Raw genomic sequence first — 18,661 nt, forward strand, 5'->3', positions numbered from 1 at the left:
GAAGATGGGGATAATAAGAATATGCTATTGAGGTTGATTAAACCGCCTTGATGAGATTTCAAGGCTTTTAAAACCAATGGGACCGAAAAACTGGCAAATATGAGAATCTTTAGCCTTGAATTCATCTGGAATCTTAAGGAAAGTTAATATATTCACTCTCACAAATAATATTCATGAGAAGCATTGATTTTATTTAAAATTGTTTTCAGTTCATTACAATTTTCAATTGTAGATGAGCACCACCAATGTCTCCTCCGTCCCATACGAATCAGCAGAAACAAGATGGGGTCATGGCTTTAAGCTGATTAGCTGTAATGGATAAACTCTCCATGCTGTAGGCAATCAGAGCGTATACACGCGCAGAGTGGGCCTCAGAGGAAGAGATTGGCAAACGAGGACCGGGCTTCGAGGAGGATTCAAGCACAGAGGGTGAGGTGGCAAAAGCAATGTTTATATAAGCAGCTAATCAGCAAGACACACCAGGGTTATGAGGGCCGGTGGAACGGAGGAGGGGGGACAGGAAAATGTCTCGCCTTTATGCAAACCCATGTAAAAACGTCAACCAAACGTTCTTACCAACCAACACGGAAAGAGTAGAGAGTCCAGATTCATGTTAATAAACGCATGGCAACAATCCAAACAACTACATTAATCCTTCTGGTTAACCAGCATTTTTGCTTGTTCTGCCAGGTCAGGTTAAGTTCTCTCAGAGCCACTTGTGTCTATCTAGTAAATGCGCTAATCTATTTCCTTCCTCTTTTGTATCTCAACATTCAACCCCCTTGCCTCTCTCTCAGCTTTGGCGCTATAATAAGAGGTTTGCTGATGAGCCTTGGCGAACACCTGTGGCAGAGCAAATGCTCTTGAGAAACAGCAGCCGTAATAAGAGCACATTAATGTCTGAGCCAGGCAAGACAGAGGAAAATATAGACATAAAGGTGTTTCAAACCCAATATCCCCTTCTGGGAATGATCTCTAGAGACAATAGACCACCCCAGAGAGTTCTGTGTATGTGTGTGTGTGTGTGCGTGTTTGACAATTGTTTCAAACCAGAGACTTCTGCAGGCTTTTTCAGAGCCTTCATATAAATTCATTTGCAGCACTGCAATAACATACCGCTGTGCTTCTATGTCAGGGGGAGCAAGATTGATTGCCAGTGTATGACAACCCTGAAGGCTTGGCTTTGTGATCAAGTAAATCGCTGCTCTTTATACATTCATCTTACATTTCAACAGTTTGAATTGGGAGTTTTGTGGCTTTTAGTCCATGTCTGTTTGGTCTAAAGCTATCAATACGCGACTGAAAGTTGACAAAATATACATTTGATTAGATATACGATATTACAGACTTTTTCTTGAATAAAAATGGACAAAAATACTTTGACGTGTTGCCTTACAGATTATTGTCCAACCGACTGCCATCTAAAATAAGAACATCCCTCCATTTCACTTGAAAACAATAACTATTCAAAATAATTTTACATATATAGTATTATGGTTAAGTATACTCTCTTAAAACTAAAAGGTTCCAAAAGGGTGTTTCTGCAATGATGGCAACTGGTTCCCAAAAGAACCTTTCTGTGAACAATTCCTAAAAAAAAAATTATTTTGACAGACATTTAAAAAAATCTAAACAACCTTTTTAATTTTATAGAACCTTTTCTGCAATTGAAAGGGTTCCATTTGTTTAATAATTATTGATATATCCCACAATTTACAATTTTAATAAACAGATCAACACAAATCATAAAACTACACGTTAAGTGATTTCTTTTAAATGAATGACTAAAACATTAGTGAGTTGACACAAAATGTATCCCAATATGTATTACATGCAAATTCTTCAGATAAAACGATCAAAAATGGCAAAACTGAAGCAAGCTATGAGTACTTTTAAAACTAATTTTATTTTAATTCAAAGAGTTTGGTCAAATGGTGTCACCTTTTTGAACTGCTTTCATCCAACCAATTACCTTCGACTTGGGAAGATGTTCAGACATGCAGAGTTTATGCGAGGTAGAGACACAGTGAGCTCTTTTCAGATGCAGTTATTTTTATGGGATTCATAAAAAAAAGATGAACCTGTTCCCCGACACAATTCTGCAAGTGCACACAGTTCTGCCTGAATGCTTTGAACGTACATACAAGAATACAGCATTCTTGCCATGAGGCTGAAAAACTCTATAAAACAAGTTTGCATAGTGTTAAGTCTGCAAAGTTAACTTGAGCATGCCAAGTGCTTGTTTCTGTTTGACACATTTAAAGTATTTAGATTCAGTTTTGTCAAATCAGACAATAACTTAAATTAGCGAATCATTCATAAGGATGGGTTTGTGGACAGAATGATCTGAAATGGTACCCTTTAATACATGATCTTACAGCTTTCAACATGTAATTATGGGATTAAAAACAAAAGAACGATGAGTCGCTGTCAAGCAAGCAATTCTGAGGTTTCAGTAATCCTGTTAACATACACAGTTTCTTCTGAACAATGGGAAAAATAAATAAATAAATACAGCCAGTCTAAAGGAGATCCTAAAATCAGTTTATTTGCTTTTGGTACAAGTTAAAAATGTATTGGTATGTATGAGAGAAACATTAACATACAAATCACTGGCTAAAGTGGAAAAAAGCCTATTCAGGAAACTCAAGGCAAACTGACAAGATAATGTAACTGTTGTTTTTGAAGACTGCAGCATGCAGGCGACAGGATTATTTTGTCTTGAGATGATTCAATCACTTGTTAGATCAAAAACTACATCATGTGTTTATGAAATGTGAAAAGTTAGGCAGGACGGGTTCCTTGATCTAGTGAAGAAAAATACTAGTGTCTCATTACATGACGGCCTTGGGCGTAAAACTACTTGCCAAGCAAAAGTCCATTTCTTTTTAGCCACTTCACTTATAGTATCTTCCGTATTTTCAGAGGATGCAAAAGTCTTCGTAATTGAAAGTTCAACATGGGGGAGCTGTCCTGACACAATCTTAAAAGACTGTTTACAAGAATTGGCCGGTGTAATTGTTAGTGCTGGAAATACTGCCGCGGCAGAGATAAAAGTCAGTAATTGCCGTTTTCACACAGGAAATTACGGCCACGACAGAGTCCTGGCAGCTCTCTGGTTCCTCCTGAACTGACAGTGGAGGTAAACAAGTCACGACGCTGACAGTGGAGACATTAAAGAGCCTTCGGACTTTGTATTGCCAACACCCTGCAGGGGGTGCTGTGTGGGATCAGAGCCAATGAAGGGGAATTTAGTTATTATCTCAGTGCGAAGCCGGCATTTTGAAGGAGCCAATGAAGCAAGGCTTCATTAACACCCTCTGAATATCAAGGCCTGCTGTATAATGCAAGTTTTTAAAACCCATTTGTTTTGCATTACAAAATGGAGCCTTCTTTAAAATCCCATTTGTTATGAGTCACGCTGAATAACAACGGCGTAACACGTTGTTACCCTTCAGGAACTTGGCATTAAAGACCCTGCATTAATTCAATGAAGCAATGAGACCGCAGTCTAATAGGACTGCTAAGTCTCTGCTGTTCGCTGGTTTTAAAGAAAGGATGAGGCAATTACTTGAAGCAAAAGGGCTCGAATGTCTCTTTACTGGCAGTGACTGAAGAAATGTACAAAGGTTTTCCCATTAGAATTCAAATATTCCTTACTTGTGTTTGTATTAGTGTCAGAATGGATTCTTTCACCGAGTGCTGTCTCAACCCACTTTAGCTGTGAAGGGAACATGAGTCACAGTCTACAAACTATTGCTGATAACACATCGCAAAAGCATGGGATGGAAAATTGCTATGCTAAAAAGGGTCCAATCTGCAAATGAAATTGAATATAGTTAAAAACATTTTAAAGTTAAAATAATTTATGCATATGGGTTAACTTTTATCTCTATATTTTGCAATTTGTGCAGTCACCTGTTCATACATTTAAAAAAGTAAAGCTTATGTATGAAGTCTGTAGTTTGTTTTAATATAAAACAATTTTATGTTCTTTCATACCTTGTTCATATAGTTATAAACATTTTATAGTGCTATTGATATTTACAGATTACAATAAAATATTTGAACTCATTTAACATTGTTTTCTTTAAAAATAGTAACTAAACTTTGCATTTAGGTGAACAAAAAGTTTTCAAACTGGAAAATTTGGGCTTAATAAATATCAGCAGGATTTTAAAAAATTAGAGGGGTAATTTTAAATATGAAAGAAACCCCAAAATAAAATATTTTTCAGCTTATTGACATTGTTTTTAAAAGTAATTTTACATAATTTAGACTTTAAGTGCATATGAATTATAATGAAGACAGAAAGCATAAGACGATAATCATTATTTCACACAGTTAAATCATGCATCAATACCTATAAAATATAACTCTAACACCACAAATTAGTTTAAAGGAGTATTTCAGTAGTTTGCCATCATTTACTCTCCCTCATATTGTTCCAAAACAATACGCCTTTCTTCTAAGAAGACATTTTGTAAAATGTCTCAAATCTTCTGTTTGAAATAATATGATGCATGATAAATTATGAGTAAATGATGACAGAAGTGTAATTTTTGGGTGGAATATCCATATCAACTGTGTGTTTACTTGTTGGAGTCAATAAATACAATGTCTTAAAGGGTTAGTCAAATCAAAATTAATATACACTCATTAATCAGTTACCCCCATGTTGTTCAAAATCCGTAAAAGCTTTGTTCATTTTTGGAACACAATTCAAGGTATTTTTAATGAAAACCGGGATTTTAACTGTGCCATTGACCGCCAAGTAAATACCACTGTCCATTGTCCAAATTGTTGAATTAAATCGTTACTTTTATTTTCTCTGTATTTTCATCACTTAATAAAATTCATAGAGAACCACTGATGGCAGATGGACTATTTTGATGATGTGTTTCGTACTTTTCTGGACCTTTGACAGTGTAATTTACTTGGCAGTCAATGGGACAGTCAAAAATTCCTTCCGGATTTTCATCTAAAATATCTCAGATTGTGTTCTGAATATGAACTAAGCTTTTATGGGTTTGCAACAACATGGGGGTAAGTGTTTAATGACAAAATGTTTATTATAAAGTGGAGTAACCCTCTAAAAACACAACTGGTCAATCCTGAAGTTAAACGTCAGTGTCCAGTGGAGGTGACCTGTCCACACAAGGAGACAGCGAGTCCTGACTGTGAGTAGAGCTTATTCCAGTGTCTGAGTCTGTGTCTGTCACATCCGTAGGGGAGCATGTCAGCCTGACCTTGCCTGCTGTCTGCTGAGAGACAGCTGCCCTGATCTGGGTCTTCAGAGAGACAGGGCTAGGCTGGTCCGGACAGGCCCCCAGCTCAAGTGCACTGAGTTGAGCAACCAGATGCTGGTATTCTTGGTTCTGGGACTGCATGGCTGTTTTGTTCCGCTGCATTTCCTTCTCGATTTCCTGCGTTTGAGCATGGAGGGAAAGCCCAGCTCTCATACTTGTCTCAAGTTCACTACGCAAGTTTTCCATCTCTAAGAGATCCGAGGAGGACAATGAGAGATTAGGTTCCAACTCTAGTTCTGGACTTGCAGCTGCTGCTCCTTTCAAGTCCTCTAAATCTAAAGTCCAGTTCCTCAGCTCCAGATCAATATCTTGAGAGAGCTGATCAATAAGTTCTTGGTGCCTGAAAACATGTAGTTCTAGTTGCTCAAGTCCATCGCTGGTGTACAGGTACTCCTGAAGCTGACTGTCAAGTTGAGACAATGACTGGCCCCCATCACTTTCTGAGATGCTGGAGCGAGGAGTGGGGCTGTTCCTCAGTTGTTCTTCTGCATGTTCAATCTCCAAGTCTATCTCACGCATTTGGTGAATTTGCTGCCGGATGGTCTGATCCTGTGAGATGATCAACTGAACCAGCTTACTGATCTCTTCTGATCCCTCTGATGTCTCTGCTTTCTGGATCTTCTCCAGTTTACGGAAGGCCTTCTTTACCATGCGCTTCTGCTTCTCTGAAGATACAGTCTTGGCGTACTGTGCAGGTCCTTGCTCCCATCTTTTGGACCTTGCTCCCCGAGACTTTGAGGCTCTTCTGGCTCCTTTAGATGATGGCACAAAATCACTGATCTTCATGAGGACAAACTGTATGAAAGGTTTCTCATCGCCCCAAGCATTCCATAGCCGAAGAATCCGAGTGAGAGGCGGCAGTGCTCTCTCAAAGCCCTTCCACCGTTCCAGGATGCAGAAGTCTTTAGGGTCCCCATGTAATAGCCTCTTACTCTCTGGTAAAGTCTGGTGGTCCTCCAATAAAGCCTTGACTACATCTGCGCAGGTTGTGTGCTTGGTCACGCCACAGACTACTTTTTCTTCCCGACATACAAGCACCTGGATTTCCCTGCCTGGTGTTTCCTCGACAGGCTTAGACCTGGTAAAGAAATATAAGTATATTATAAATAACAACAATCACAATCCTTGAAATGACTTCTATGGTAATTTCATACAATAAAGTCAAATAGAAAAGCATTAATAAACTAGGCAAATTGTTCATAACAAAGAAATCATCAGACACTGGTGATTTATCATGCTATTATAAATGCAATATTATAATATTGGAGTGTGAGAATGAAGTGATTCCACTTATACCTAAAACACCCTATAACCATGTAATGGACAGACTGGAGTGGCTTGTTTGTTCATTACTACATACATCTAAAATCAGGTGAAATACAAAGCTCACAAACTGTATCACTGATGATTCACATCCATAGCTCAGATTTTAAATGGCACACTAAATGGCTGACATTATTCAGATGAGCAGAAGGCTTCATGACAAGCCTATCATAGCCTCAATTATCTGAAACGGTTGTTTCATTATTTTTTTTACTCTGTTCAGGTCATAACATCAGGTTGGGTTATGACTAATTATCTCTCTTAGTTCAGAATTGTAGAGGGTAATTACAAACTATTAAAATCGAAAAGCAAATTTAAATCTAAAATTTACGGAAATAATGTTTATTTCTCTGCGATAAATAAAGGATTTGATGATGATTTGAAAAAGGTGGCATTTTGCAGTGTATTTTGTTTTAATGAATGACCTCAGAAGAATGCAATATATATGCAAGAATGCAGTTGGTTAGTTAATATTTAGAAGACCCTGCTGTTACCCTACACAAAAGTAAATAGTTGAGCTATTCACAAAGCAGACCACCCAATACAGTGTTGGTACATAGAAAGAGGAACTCTGTTTATTCATGCACCAGTCAAATTTGAAATTTATATTGAGATTTAAGTATTTTTCAGACCAGATGAAAGAAAACATCCATTGTGTTTTTTTTTCTCTTTCACTGAACCATGTATCCCCACTTCAGTAGCACTTAAACACACCAAACTTTACATTATTATTTGTCTATATCTGAAGGCTTTTGCAGAGGAATTTGTTCATCTATAATTTGCTTGATTACAGTAAAAACCTTTGCCTCTGATATGTCAAAAAAAGACAAAGAAACCTAATTCAGTGTTTTTTTTGTAACACTAGAAACATATGCACATATTTCATTAAATAATGCCTCACTTGTATTTTTAAACCTAACAACTTCTAATACAACATATGTTTGCAATTATCAATGTAATCAATCAAATAGTTAAGGCAATAACTATTAGTTAATTTATTTACCTTATTCACCTGCAATGTCTTGCCTTAAATATACTTATACAGGTAATATAAAATAAAAATACAGGTCTTTATCTTAGATGGAAAAAGTATACAAACTAAATTACAAACTAAGATAGCTATTTGTTAAATGTTAGTTGACATAACTTACTGTATAATGCTATTTTTAACATTTAATCTCACATTTACACCTGTGCTTGTAATTCAACATGACATCATCAACATGACATCATAACAGAAGTGTACAACCCTAGCATTTACATAATAAGCAAGTAAAAGTATACAGTAGCTTGTCTACACATGTCAGAAACTGAAACAGACAATATGCTACAGTACAATGCAAGAGTTCAAACTGGTGAACAATGTGCTTTCTTAGCTTTCCATTTAAGAGCGTGTTGTCTACACTAGGAATTCAATATTGTTTTCACGAAATGGTCTATTTTATTTAGTCTCTTCCAAAATTGTCATGAGTTCAGGAAACAAATGAGAAGGAATGGAAGCACCTGTGTTTGTCTTGTGGGAAAATCAATGGTGACCAGCAGCATCCTGTTACATACATCCTGCCACCAAGTTCATGTATTGTGAGGCAATGGAACATTCTGAATTCCATTTAATGGATAAAATGGAAAAGAATGGAGTAACAAACATGTACAAGCCTGGTCTGAAATGTAGATTAGCTGTATCTGTTGTGCCCCAATAATCACAACACCAGAGACATTGTCAGAGAACCACTGAAGGTGAAAAGAACAGAACACTCTGCGTCTCAACTCACAGAGCAAACACAGACACGCGTGTGACCACCAGACTTGGGCCTTGTACTACAGAGAACACGCTGTATCCTTCTGCAGACTCAACACAGTGACTGGACAAGGAACATAATCTCCTGAACTCAGTCTATCGAGGGTTATTAGGCTGTCCAAAATGATGCTTGGGATATTAAACACTGATTTAACAAAGATGTGCGGATTACTCAGTGCTAAATCTCATTTCCATTATTCATCATCATTAATAATACAAAGTTGTAGATATTGATTACATCATAAATCTTTAAGAAGCAGATGTAAAATTTGTGACCATTAAGAGCAGATGTGAAATCATATTACATGGGTATTATTGCCTGTGTCGACTGATTCATTAACAGGTATCTGAGAGATTTTAGTGAGCACATGTCAACCAGAGAGAGGCAAAAGTGAGGGGAAGAATTCATAAGTGAAACGTTCACAAAATTATAATGTTGTCATAGACAAAAAATATGAATGGAGCAAGAAGTCTTGCTACTTCTACTTGCTACTTGTTTGGCAAGAAGTCTTTCTATTTTCTACAAAAATGCAGTGGTTATTTTTCTTTGTAATCAACAGTGACATTTTCTAGCAGTTTCTGTGTTTTTTGTGTGTGTAGCCACAGTAAAACAGAGGCAGTGGTAAATTTAAAAAGCATGAAAAATGTTTGATGAAAAAAAGAATTCTGAAAGAACTCCACTTGACATGAGTCACTCAGAAGACAGAACATCTTCGCTTCATGTTTAGGTGGAAGAGTTTGCCTCAATCGCTTGAGCAAAGCAAAATAATGCTGGTCTAGAATGTTCTTATTTAAGCCTCAGCAGAGTGACTTGATGTTTTGGTGCACTAAAATGCCCATACAATTAGGGCAGCTGAGTTTAATAACCACCTCCACCTGTTGTTGTTAGTACACAAACCTTTGTATGTTTGCAAAAAGCATAAATTTATTCAGCACATAAAATGTTATTCTGCATGGACCACATTAAATAAGGCAGACATAGAGTTAGATTACCTTTGATTAGATTTCACTCTGAACATTTGAGATAATTACAGTTGGCTTATGCTTTAAAGGTGATTTTACAGCATCGTAAAAGTATAATGTCCCCTCAGAGAGTCTCCAGCTTAAAAATACTAATTAAAGACAGCTAAAATGTCTGTTTTGTGCAATAAATCGTCTGCATAGAACATGCATATAAATAGATAAAATGTTGAAAGCCATAACCTAAACCCTGATGCAAAGCACTGTGGCATAGCCATCCAAGAAAGACTTCTCTTTAATCAGCCCACAACAAACACTATTGAATAATTAACCATTTAGACAAGCCAACGTGAAAACGCGGAGACATCAAAAAATAAAACACTTAAATGGCAAAGTCAATTACTATGTTGATGACATGAACCTTAAAGAGTGCGAACTTTTAAAAAGAATCGGCAGTAAGTTATAGGCTGAAATGAAGTCCATTTCAACAACCCGTTTTTTCCAGGCCATAGGGCGTAGCTTTACGTCGTACACAATATTTTTGACGCCACTGATTCCCGTCAACTACACAATATTTATAAACAAAAATGTATGCTTTTTGTCCTAATATTCATTAAGTGTAGCCTACGTCTCCAACACTGCCGTAAATAAACACAATATACTTATGTTTGGTTACGTACAGTTCCGTCGTTACTGACGGCGAACTTGCAATCACGGTTGCTATGGTTACCTGCTTACGCAAATTTCTGTTCGCGTGTTTACACATTTTTACTGACGGTTATGTTATTATTTGAAATACATGCTTGCATTAAAAAATGGCACTAGCTTTTAAAAGCTTCAAACCTATTCTTGGACCTCGTTTTGGGTGGTTCGAGCTTTAGTAAGGAAATCTATTGCTTATGGTTCACACACACACACACACACACACACACACACACACACACACACACACACACACACACACACTCTAACAGTATTCAAAATTACATTCCCTAACGTACTCTAAACAAGTAAACTAAATTAGGAAACAAATAATGCTACATGAATTAACTTAATAATAGTAATAATAATAGTAGTTAAGACCTAAACAAACTAAATAGGTCAAACAACATTTATCCTTTTCAGCTTATTTCATCAAGCTCAGGACGCACCGTCACGCACATCCTTCGTCGTGCAGGAATGAATATTTTGAGAAAAAAAGGACTCATTGTGGAGGCACTAATTTTGCGTTACTTAACGCCAGCTACCAGCATCCAGGAGAGGCACCAGTGCAAGCCGAACAACAGCATTAAGTGTAACTCGACTCTCTGCGACCATGCAGCGAAACACTTGAGTGAGAGCAAGTGCTGTTGTTACAGTGACGAGCGTTCACAGCGCACAACAGTAACTGTACGCGTGTAATTACTGAGGAGAAGAAAAAACGCAGGTATAATGGTTTCTCGAAATTTCGAACTTCAAATAAATACGTATTCATATGTCGCACGAACGGCTGCTGTGGTAACGCTGCGCAATCTTAAATGAAACGGATGGTGTGAATCATACCTGTTCTTCAAACGCGCCTTCAGAAAGTTTTTTCCAAAAGGAGCCATCGCGCGTCAGTATGATTACAGGTCAGATCCAAGACATCGCGTATCAGAACCGAGCGCGTAAACCTAATCAAGAAAGTGCCGCTGGAGTGCCGGCGGTGGAAAAAGTTGAACAACTTGCGAACTTCAAAGTAAGAGGAGTTTCGTGCAGGGCCGGCCCACTTCACACGAAGGGAGGCGACAAAACTCGCCTGTCGGGGAGCTGTGTGAAGCTGATTGCATCTCTGCCCTGTTTTCGAGAACGGGGAGTGTTGTTACACATTTTGTTTCAGCGTCTGTAACTCAGTTTTTTTTCTACGCCACGTCTCTCTGAAAATATACGTATACTAACCTGCATCAATATGAATCAGTTCCGTCAAAATAAACTTTCTGTTTAAAATGAATTACAAACTGTTAAAGAGCGTTACAGCCTTATCCACTACTTTAATGGCTTGTAACAACAACAGCAAATATTACACGAAAATGTTTTTTTAGCCTATTTTCATTCTGGCAATGCCATTCTCAATTAACACTACACTCTCTTTTAATTTTAAACGTTTGATTTAATAATAATCAATTTCATTTGTCATTAGATTCATATATATATATATATATATATATATATATATATATATATATATATATATATATATATATATATATATATACACACACACACATACATACATATATATATATATATATATATATATATATATATATATATATATATATATATATATATATATATATATATATATATATATACATACATGCATATCTATATACTGTGTGTGTGTGTGTAATGAATCTGATGACAAATTTAATTGATTATTATTAAATCAAACGTTTAAATTATACAAAATATATTTACACTATACAAACTGGGTACTATTTGTCCTTTAATTCTTTCAAATTTTTAAGCATAATCTAACACACCTCAGGAGTTTGGTGGTCGTGTGATATTGATTTGTCAGTGTCACAACGCTCTCTGGTTTTTAAAGCTGCATAATGATAATTATAACGTATCATAATAATTCAACCTTGACACTGGCTATCTGGATATAATAATTGTTTTTGGAAGAAATCAAAAACACAGACTGTTTCTTTACAAACTGTACCGAGCAAATCTTTCAAGATTAAGCATCACAGACTGTTTTCTCAAAACAATTGACATTTTATCTCAACACAGTATGAGCAACCTGTAAGAACTGAAAGAATAATGGAAAATTAAAGTTATGATTGGATTAGTGTGCAACTGAACAAAACGTTCTAAGACAGGTCATTCTTGAAGACTGTCAATATCAATAAGTTCAGATGAAGGCATTGCGCATCCTCTCCAACTTTAATCATCACGCTTCTCTAAAAACTAATCACAAATCCACTTCTTCGCTCACCCTCCCTCCACCAGAAGGAAGAGAGCAACATCAAATGAGCATTTATGAAAGTTTTTGACGTCAACAATCAAAGTGGTTTCTGAGGTGTTTGCTGATGTCATTGTGACACAGGACAAGGGGGCATGGAGAGAAGGAGGGATGGAGAGAGAGAGAGATATGGAGATGGATACGGGAGGGGTAGGAACGATAGTGCGCTCCTCTGACATCATAGAGGCTCTTATATACCGGGTGGAATGGAGCCCACCATTCCTCACTTCACTTCTGAGAAAGCCAAGAGAAGACACAGCGAACAGGTTGGATAAGAAACCAAGAAGACAGCATCACGACTTCTGCAGGACAAGCTGCAATTTTGTTTCTCTGTCTCTTGTAACGCTCTTACAACTTATCTCTCATATTCTTCCATCCGTTTTCATACCATTTTATGACCTTTAACCTTATGGACTTGGGCCCGGCTTGAATGTGCAGAAAGTGTGGGACTACGAAGAAAATGCAGATGCAGCTGACCTCTGTTATTCTCCTTTTTTTACTGTGTAATGGACTGTGTTCAGGTAGGGGCACTTTTATCAGTTTACACAGACTGATTTTACTTCTCTAAAACAATTATTAATTACCATTCAAAATGACCAATCTTTAACAAAGTAACATTGTATGACGATGATATTTTAATATTCACATATTATATTCTTTTATGGTCTTTTACTATGATGATGCATTATATTTTAATCCAACTAATAGTAAAATGCTCAGCACAATATCAAGATAATTGTATTAGTAACTGAATAAAAAAAAAAAATTAACAATACAAGTTAAATTGATGGAATCTGAGAGACACTTTGCCCTTTATTTTTGGTCATATTTGCTGAAGTGAATTTCTTTATATGGCAGAATCATGATTTTCACTCACTTAATGCTCTAAATGTCTTCCTGACATTTTAACCTTATACATTTAAACATGATGCTGAGCAAGTGATGTATCATATGGTTCTACCCATCTTGGAATATATGAATGTGAAATACAGAGATCCATTTCACATTTTCTTTAGATCTTATTGATTTACAACAGAATCGCTGCTGCAGACAAGAAAGTCTTCTGGTTTCTCTGTACTTTGATGCGTATATGCTCATTCACACCCTTAAAACATGTCAACATTGTGTGTTTTCTCTCTCTTTATAGATATAGACCAGGGAAAAAGGGCAATAGAGGAAGAGGTACTGAGAAGTCTCCTCACTTCAAAGGTACAATCTGGCTTTTAAAAAACCTGAGTGCAAGCCTACAGAGGCAATACTGGCCTTATAAGGGGCCTTAATATAGATATGCCCTTTTACTGAGGCAGCTGAATTTTAAATGAAACCTCATCGTTTCTGGTTTTGAGAATACTGCATGGTTTCGAGAAAAATTATTCTTTAAAATATTCTTTACCAGCTTTAAATTTTACCATCACAATCTGTTCACTAAGATATTTGGAGAGGCACTTCCCCAGTGAAACCAGAATATCATAAGCATTTATAGTAAAATAAGGTTTGCGCTCCAGCAATTCAACAATTCAGTGGCCCACAAACGTAAGTGCTAACTGCTGTTTAATGTAACACAAAATTACATGTTTTTATACTGATTAAAAAAAAAGAAGATGTGCTTCCAATCAGGCAGCAAATCAGAAGCAGTGTACTCAAAAAGCAAAACGGATGAAGCTTTTACGCTCTATTGGTGGACCAAATGATGTGTCATTGCCTGAAAGGACGCTCAGCTGCCTCCATTCATTGAGCAATATTCTGCACTGCATTAACATCCATTATCTATCGTCAGTACGTCTGACTGCTATTCATTATCAGGAGAGAATTGTGTAGAATCACAGTGTTTTTTAACCCCGACCACATTTCTGGCTTTTGTAACTTTCCATACTGGCATCCTCTCTACTGCAGAGTTAATTAAAAATTATGACTTTGAAAAACTGGAATTAAATATGACGTCTTTAAGGCTAATGCCTTTAAAATATCATCCAAGTCTAATAAAATGTAGTGAAACAGTTACTTTAATGGCAGACAGCTGCAAGCCTTATGCAGGTGACATTTATATAAAAAAAATCGTTCATTTTGAAATGTTTAAGTCAATAATTCACAACTCAAAGGCAACTGTGTTTTTAAAGAACAGTATAAGGCTTTGAAACACTTACAGCCAACAGGTTGAAAACTGATTTCCAGATATCACACCAGGCCTTGATCTTGTTAGACTCATCCTGTGAAGGCCAATAAAAACACCAGAGAAAACTCAAAATGCGCTTACCCCGGTATTGGCACCCTGTAAGCGGGCTGAGAATAAAGTAATGGCTGGAGACAGCTTAACTTTTTTATGAGCTGAAATAAAGCTGAGAGTGAAAGCGAGTTATTGAAAGTAAATATTTTTGCTCTCTCACCGTGTGTGTGTGCAGGTAAAACAGAGCAAGCACATCGCCCCCCTGTGGCAGCTGCCGCTCCAGGACGTGTGCAGGATGATGGACCGTCTCGGGGAGTCGTGGCAGGAGGCCTGGGGCAGCGAGGAGCAGCAGGGGGAGGCAGACATTCAGGCCGACTATGAGCAGAGGGTTTCAGGTTCCCTCGCCCAAATGCTTGAGGAAATGCATGACCTTCAGAACCTCTGCAGGGTCCTGCAGCCTAGAGAGGTGAGAGAAGACGCATACTGAGACGACGACATGCTCTGATTGGAAGTCACCTTAGCAGTTAGCTTATATTTATTCTTCAGTCACCTAACGGTTTATTAAGACCGTTACAGTCACATAGTGTGGTCCGTGAATAATTCATGCAGATTTATGCAAAAAGAAAAAAAAAGAAAAGAAAAAAAGCTGCATGAAATTTAACATTTGCATATTCAAAAGAAATGCTGCCAAATTGATTACAACGCAAGCCAAAAAAAGATTACTTACCTAAAGAGGCCAAATGGTTTAAGAACGTTCTAATTTTTGTCATTTAGCTGATAGTTTTTATTCAATAGCACTACAGCACTAATTTAAGACAGTGTGCATTTTAGTGGGCTATATGAGATAATATTGTAGATTTGATTAATGTTTTTTTTTTTTTTTTTTTTTTTTTTTTTTCAGTTATTTTAGTACAAGTTGAAAAAGAGAAATAAATAACTATAAATGGGTAGTTGACAAATAAAAATCGGACTGTACACTATGGTGTGACATAGCAAATAAATGTACAAAATAAACATTTACATACAAATAACATGATAAAAATACGTTTAGTTACAAATAGCATGAGAGAGGTTTATCTTCTCTTATCTTAATATGTCAACTACCCCTATAGGTAGTTAACTACACCCCATATACATTTTTCTTTTTTTTTTCTTTTTTTATTAAATAAATATGAAAAAAAAACAAAAAACAGATGAACTACCTTTTTTCGAAATTAACTGGGGAGTTTGGTAAATCTCCAGATCGTGGGTCACCTCACAGATCATTTGCAAATTTGCAAAAAATTGCCATTGCCTTTAAAGTGTGTCCCTATCATTTTGAGAAGTAGACTCCATCAGTTATACATCTTATTGAAGCACACTTCAGTGAAGCTCTGAGGAGAAATGAGTAGAAAGAGCCGGGCGATGCAGTAAGCATCAGTCACGACATGGCAGTTGATTGACAGCATTGTCCACCCGATTACTGTGATTTTCAGCCCTGTAATAATCTGAGTGGTGCTGGGGAGGAACGGCTCAAACATTCTGTCTTTCATTTCAGCTTCAAGACGACCAAGAATATCTGGAGCTGGACCAAAACAGCGACAGTCCACTGAAGAGGAAATCTCCATATATACTTAAAAGGCAACTGCGCACCAATAAATCAAGACGGCCGTACATTTTGAAGAGAAGCGTGTATTACTGATGCTCAAGACCCACCGACGGAAAGACATTTTTACATTTTGTGAATATGTGTCTGTTTTCAATGTTATAGTGTTACAATAGAGATATAGTAATTGTATGTTCTGTTTTGGCTAAAATTTTATTTATTAATGTGCTTCAGAAGTCAATCCCTTCTTCATTATGGGATGGACGGTGTAAATAAAACAGCAGTCGATTCAAGAGTTATTATATTTATTTATTTAATGTATATTTATTTTTCTTCCAATGTAATTAAATCATACTTATTAAAACTCTTTATGAAAAATCTATTATTATTTCACAAAAGGAAGCCTCTGAAAAGAACATTTCTGAAGTATTTAGAGCATTTAAATACAGAAATCAGTTACTTTTAGTGTATACACACACAAACATATATATATATATATATATATATATATATATATATATATATATATATATATATATATATATATATATATTAAAAACAATGGTTTATAAACTATTTTACTCAGAAATTTCAGAAATAATTATAAAGAAATGGCAAGTAGAAAAAAGTAAAAATATTTGGAAAATATTTTTGTTGCTGAACAAATAATTTATGCATAAACAGATTTTAACCAATCACATAACAAGAAATGAAATTGGATTGGATTGCAAGACTCTCAAAGGTAACACTGATTGTCTAAAATCATAAGCATAAACAAGTTGGAACCAAATTAATTGTGCTTGGACTTTTAGTTTAAGGAAATGAGTTAATTTGGATTGAGACTAATATGAGTTAATCAAAACACATAATTTGCAATTCCATACTAGTACAACATTCTTATGATGATAGCTATGTTTTGGTGAATCTGCTTTCCAAGAAAAGAAAAACTGTCTAAATAATGTCATTTAAGCACTCTGCACTCTAGCTGAAAAAAGTAAAAGCAATTAAAAAATAACAGGGGGATATATTTCATTACTCTCCATTAAGAAAATAAAATTCCTCTAAAAGACATTTGACTTATTTCACGAGTAACAAAACAGTATCGCTCTGATGAATGCACAATGATTTGTCAAACCCTGAGCTGTACGCACAACGCTTTCATTAATGAAATGGAAAAGAGAAAGCTTGTTGGTTTCCATTTCTCTAATTGACCACTGCTAATTAAAAATACTATCGCAGCTAAGTGATTACCTCTGAAAAGTGCTGAACAACTCAAATAGACCAAATATATTTTTCTCTGTGGCCTTTGGACACTAACTGTGGGCTGCTGCATACGTAATGATCCTGATACAATTATCAGTCAATTCAAAGTCCAAATTCACAGTATACTAGTTACATATCAACATAAATGACAAATGTACACATCAGCAATATTTTACAGATAATTCAGCTAGTGATCAGAGCCTGTGCACCAGCAGATGGCAGTACAGTCTAATGCAACACAGGCCCTCACAAGGCAGCAAGTGCTATCTTTCAAGTGATAAACATTATTTTACTGTATTTTATCATCAATTACATTTCTAATATCAAAAGACATAAGTTATACTTTACATATCAGTGTACTTGTGCAATTCATTAGGAGCAATAACTATCAGTTCTATGATTCAGTAGTGCCCAAATTAATCTTTCAGTTAAAGCTGTAAGCACGCAGATGAATGTGCCATTTACATAGAGAGGGATAACTATTTGTCATTCTCCGAAAAAGGAAATAAAGTTGTCCCTTTCAACTTGCATGGTCTAAATATGGTAAAGCAAAAAGTTTTATTACCTTTGCACTACTTACTGTATGCTACTACATAACTGAGATGATTATAAATAGTAAGACATCTGTGAATGTTTTCACTTTAAGTCACATGACATGCTTTTATTGATGCACATGTGTGCCGTCCTGTTTAGAGAGTGCTTTTCTCTCCCCCTTTCTGTGTGTGTGTGTGTGTGTGTTGTTTTTTTTTTTTACCATTTCTGCAGGCATTGATCGCATATGGCTGCTTGTCTTGTTTGTCACTCACTTTATTGCCTGCTGCTGAAGTCTAGGGAAAAACAGCCGTGTCCTTCGACAAGGTCCCACACAATACAGATAGGAAGACAGCCACATATCTCTGTATTTACAGAACACTGATTATTTGATGGTCGTGTTGGTATGCTGCAAAGTGTTTGATATTTGAGCAAAGCGGCAGCTGTTCCTTTCTTCGTGTCCTCAAAATACACGGAAAAAGGCGATGCTTATCAATATAAAACTTTCATGAATTAAAAAAAAGTCTGTACATTTTCTAATTCTATATATATTTAAAATGTTTATTTAAAAAACACAATATATATATATATATATATATATATATATATATATATATATATATATATATATATATATATGCATGCTATCCATTTCAGAAAAAAAATCTTAAATAAGACTTCACTCATGTAGAAAAAGGTCACAACACTTTGAAAAAGGTCATGGATTGTGAATGGACAC

General features: G+C 36.1%; 2 protein-coding genes across 2 annotated transcripts; one reads left to right on the plus strand and one right to left on the minus strand.

The window, feature by feature from the left end:
* Window positions 1–2,523: 2,523 nt before the first annotated feature.
* Window positions 2,524–11,150, minus strand: rassf9 (Ras association domain family member 9). The gene is made up of 2 exons (XM_043216681.1): window positions 10,933–11,150; window positions 2,524–6,387 (listed from the first exon to the last, which is right to left on the minus strand). Exons 1-2 carry the CDS (start codon window positions 10,977–10,979, stop codon window positions 5,121–5,123), a joined length of 1,314 nt encoding a protein of 437 aa, XP_043072616.1. The 5' UTR covers window positions 10,980–11,150; the 3' UTR covers window positions 2,524–5,120.
* A 1,446-nt stretch (window positions 11,151–12,596) lies between these two features.
* Window positions 12,597–16,506, plus strand: nts (neurotensin). Its single transcript, XM_043216493.1, has 4 exons — window positions 12,597–12,900; window positions 13,527–13,588; window positions 14,779–15,009; window positions 16,081–16,506. The coding sequence occupies exons 1-4, from the start codon at window positions 12,810–12,812 to the stop codon at window positions 16,222–16,224; spliced, it is 528 nt and encodes a 175-aa protein (XP_043072428.1). The 5' UTR covers window positions 12,597–12,809; the 3' UTR covers window positions 16,225–16,506.
* Window positions 16,507–18,661: the final 2,155 nt, after the last annotated feature.

This window comes from Puntigrus tetrazona, chromosome 18 (assembly GCF_018831695.1).
Source record: "Puntigrus tetrazona isolate hp1 chromosome 18, ASM1883169v1, whole genome shotgun sequence".
In the NCBI taxonomy this organism is placed as follows: domain Eukaryota; kingdom Metazoa; phylum Chordata; class Actinopteri; order Cypriniformes; family Cyprinidae; genus Puntigrus; species Puntigrus tetrazona.

Coding starts and splice junctions, on each gene's coding strand:
- rassf9 (XM_043216681.1), bottom strand. CDS start 10,979: ATGGCTCCTTTTGGAAAAAACTTTCTGAAGGCGCGTTTGAAGAACAG. Junction 6,388..10,932: donor AAGGCGCGTTTGAAGAACAG/GTATGATTCACA, acceptor TTTCTTTACCAG/GTCTAAGCCTGTCGAGGAAA.
- nts (XM_043216493.1), top strand. CDS start 12,810: ATGTGCAGAAAGTGTGGGACTACGAAGAAAATGCAGATGCAGCTGACC. Junction 13,589..14,778: donor GAAGTCTCCTCACTTCAAAG/GTACAATCTGGC, acceptor GTGTGTGTGCAG/GTAAAACAGAGCAAGCACAT. Junction 15,010..16,080: donor GGGTCCTGCAGCCTAGAGAG/GTGAGAGAAGAC, acceptor CTTTCATTTCAG/CTTCAAGACGACCAAGAATA.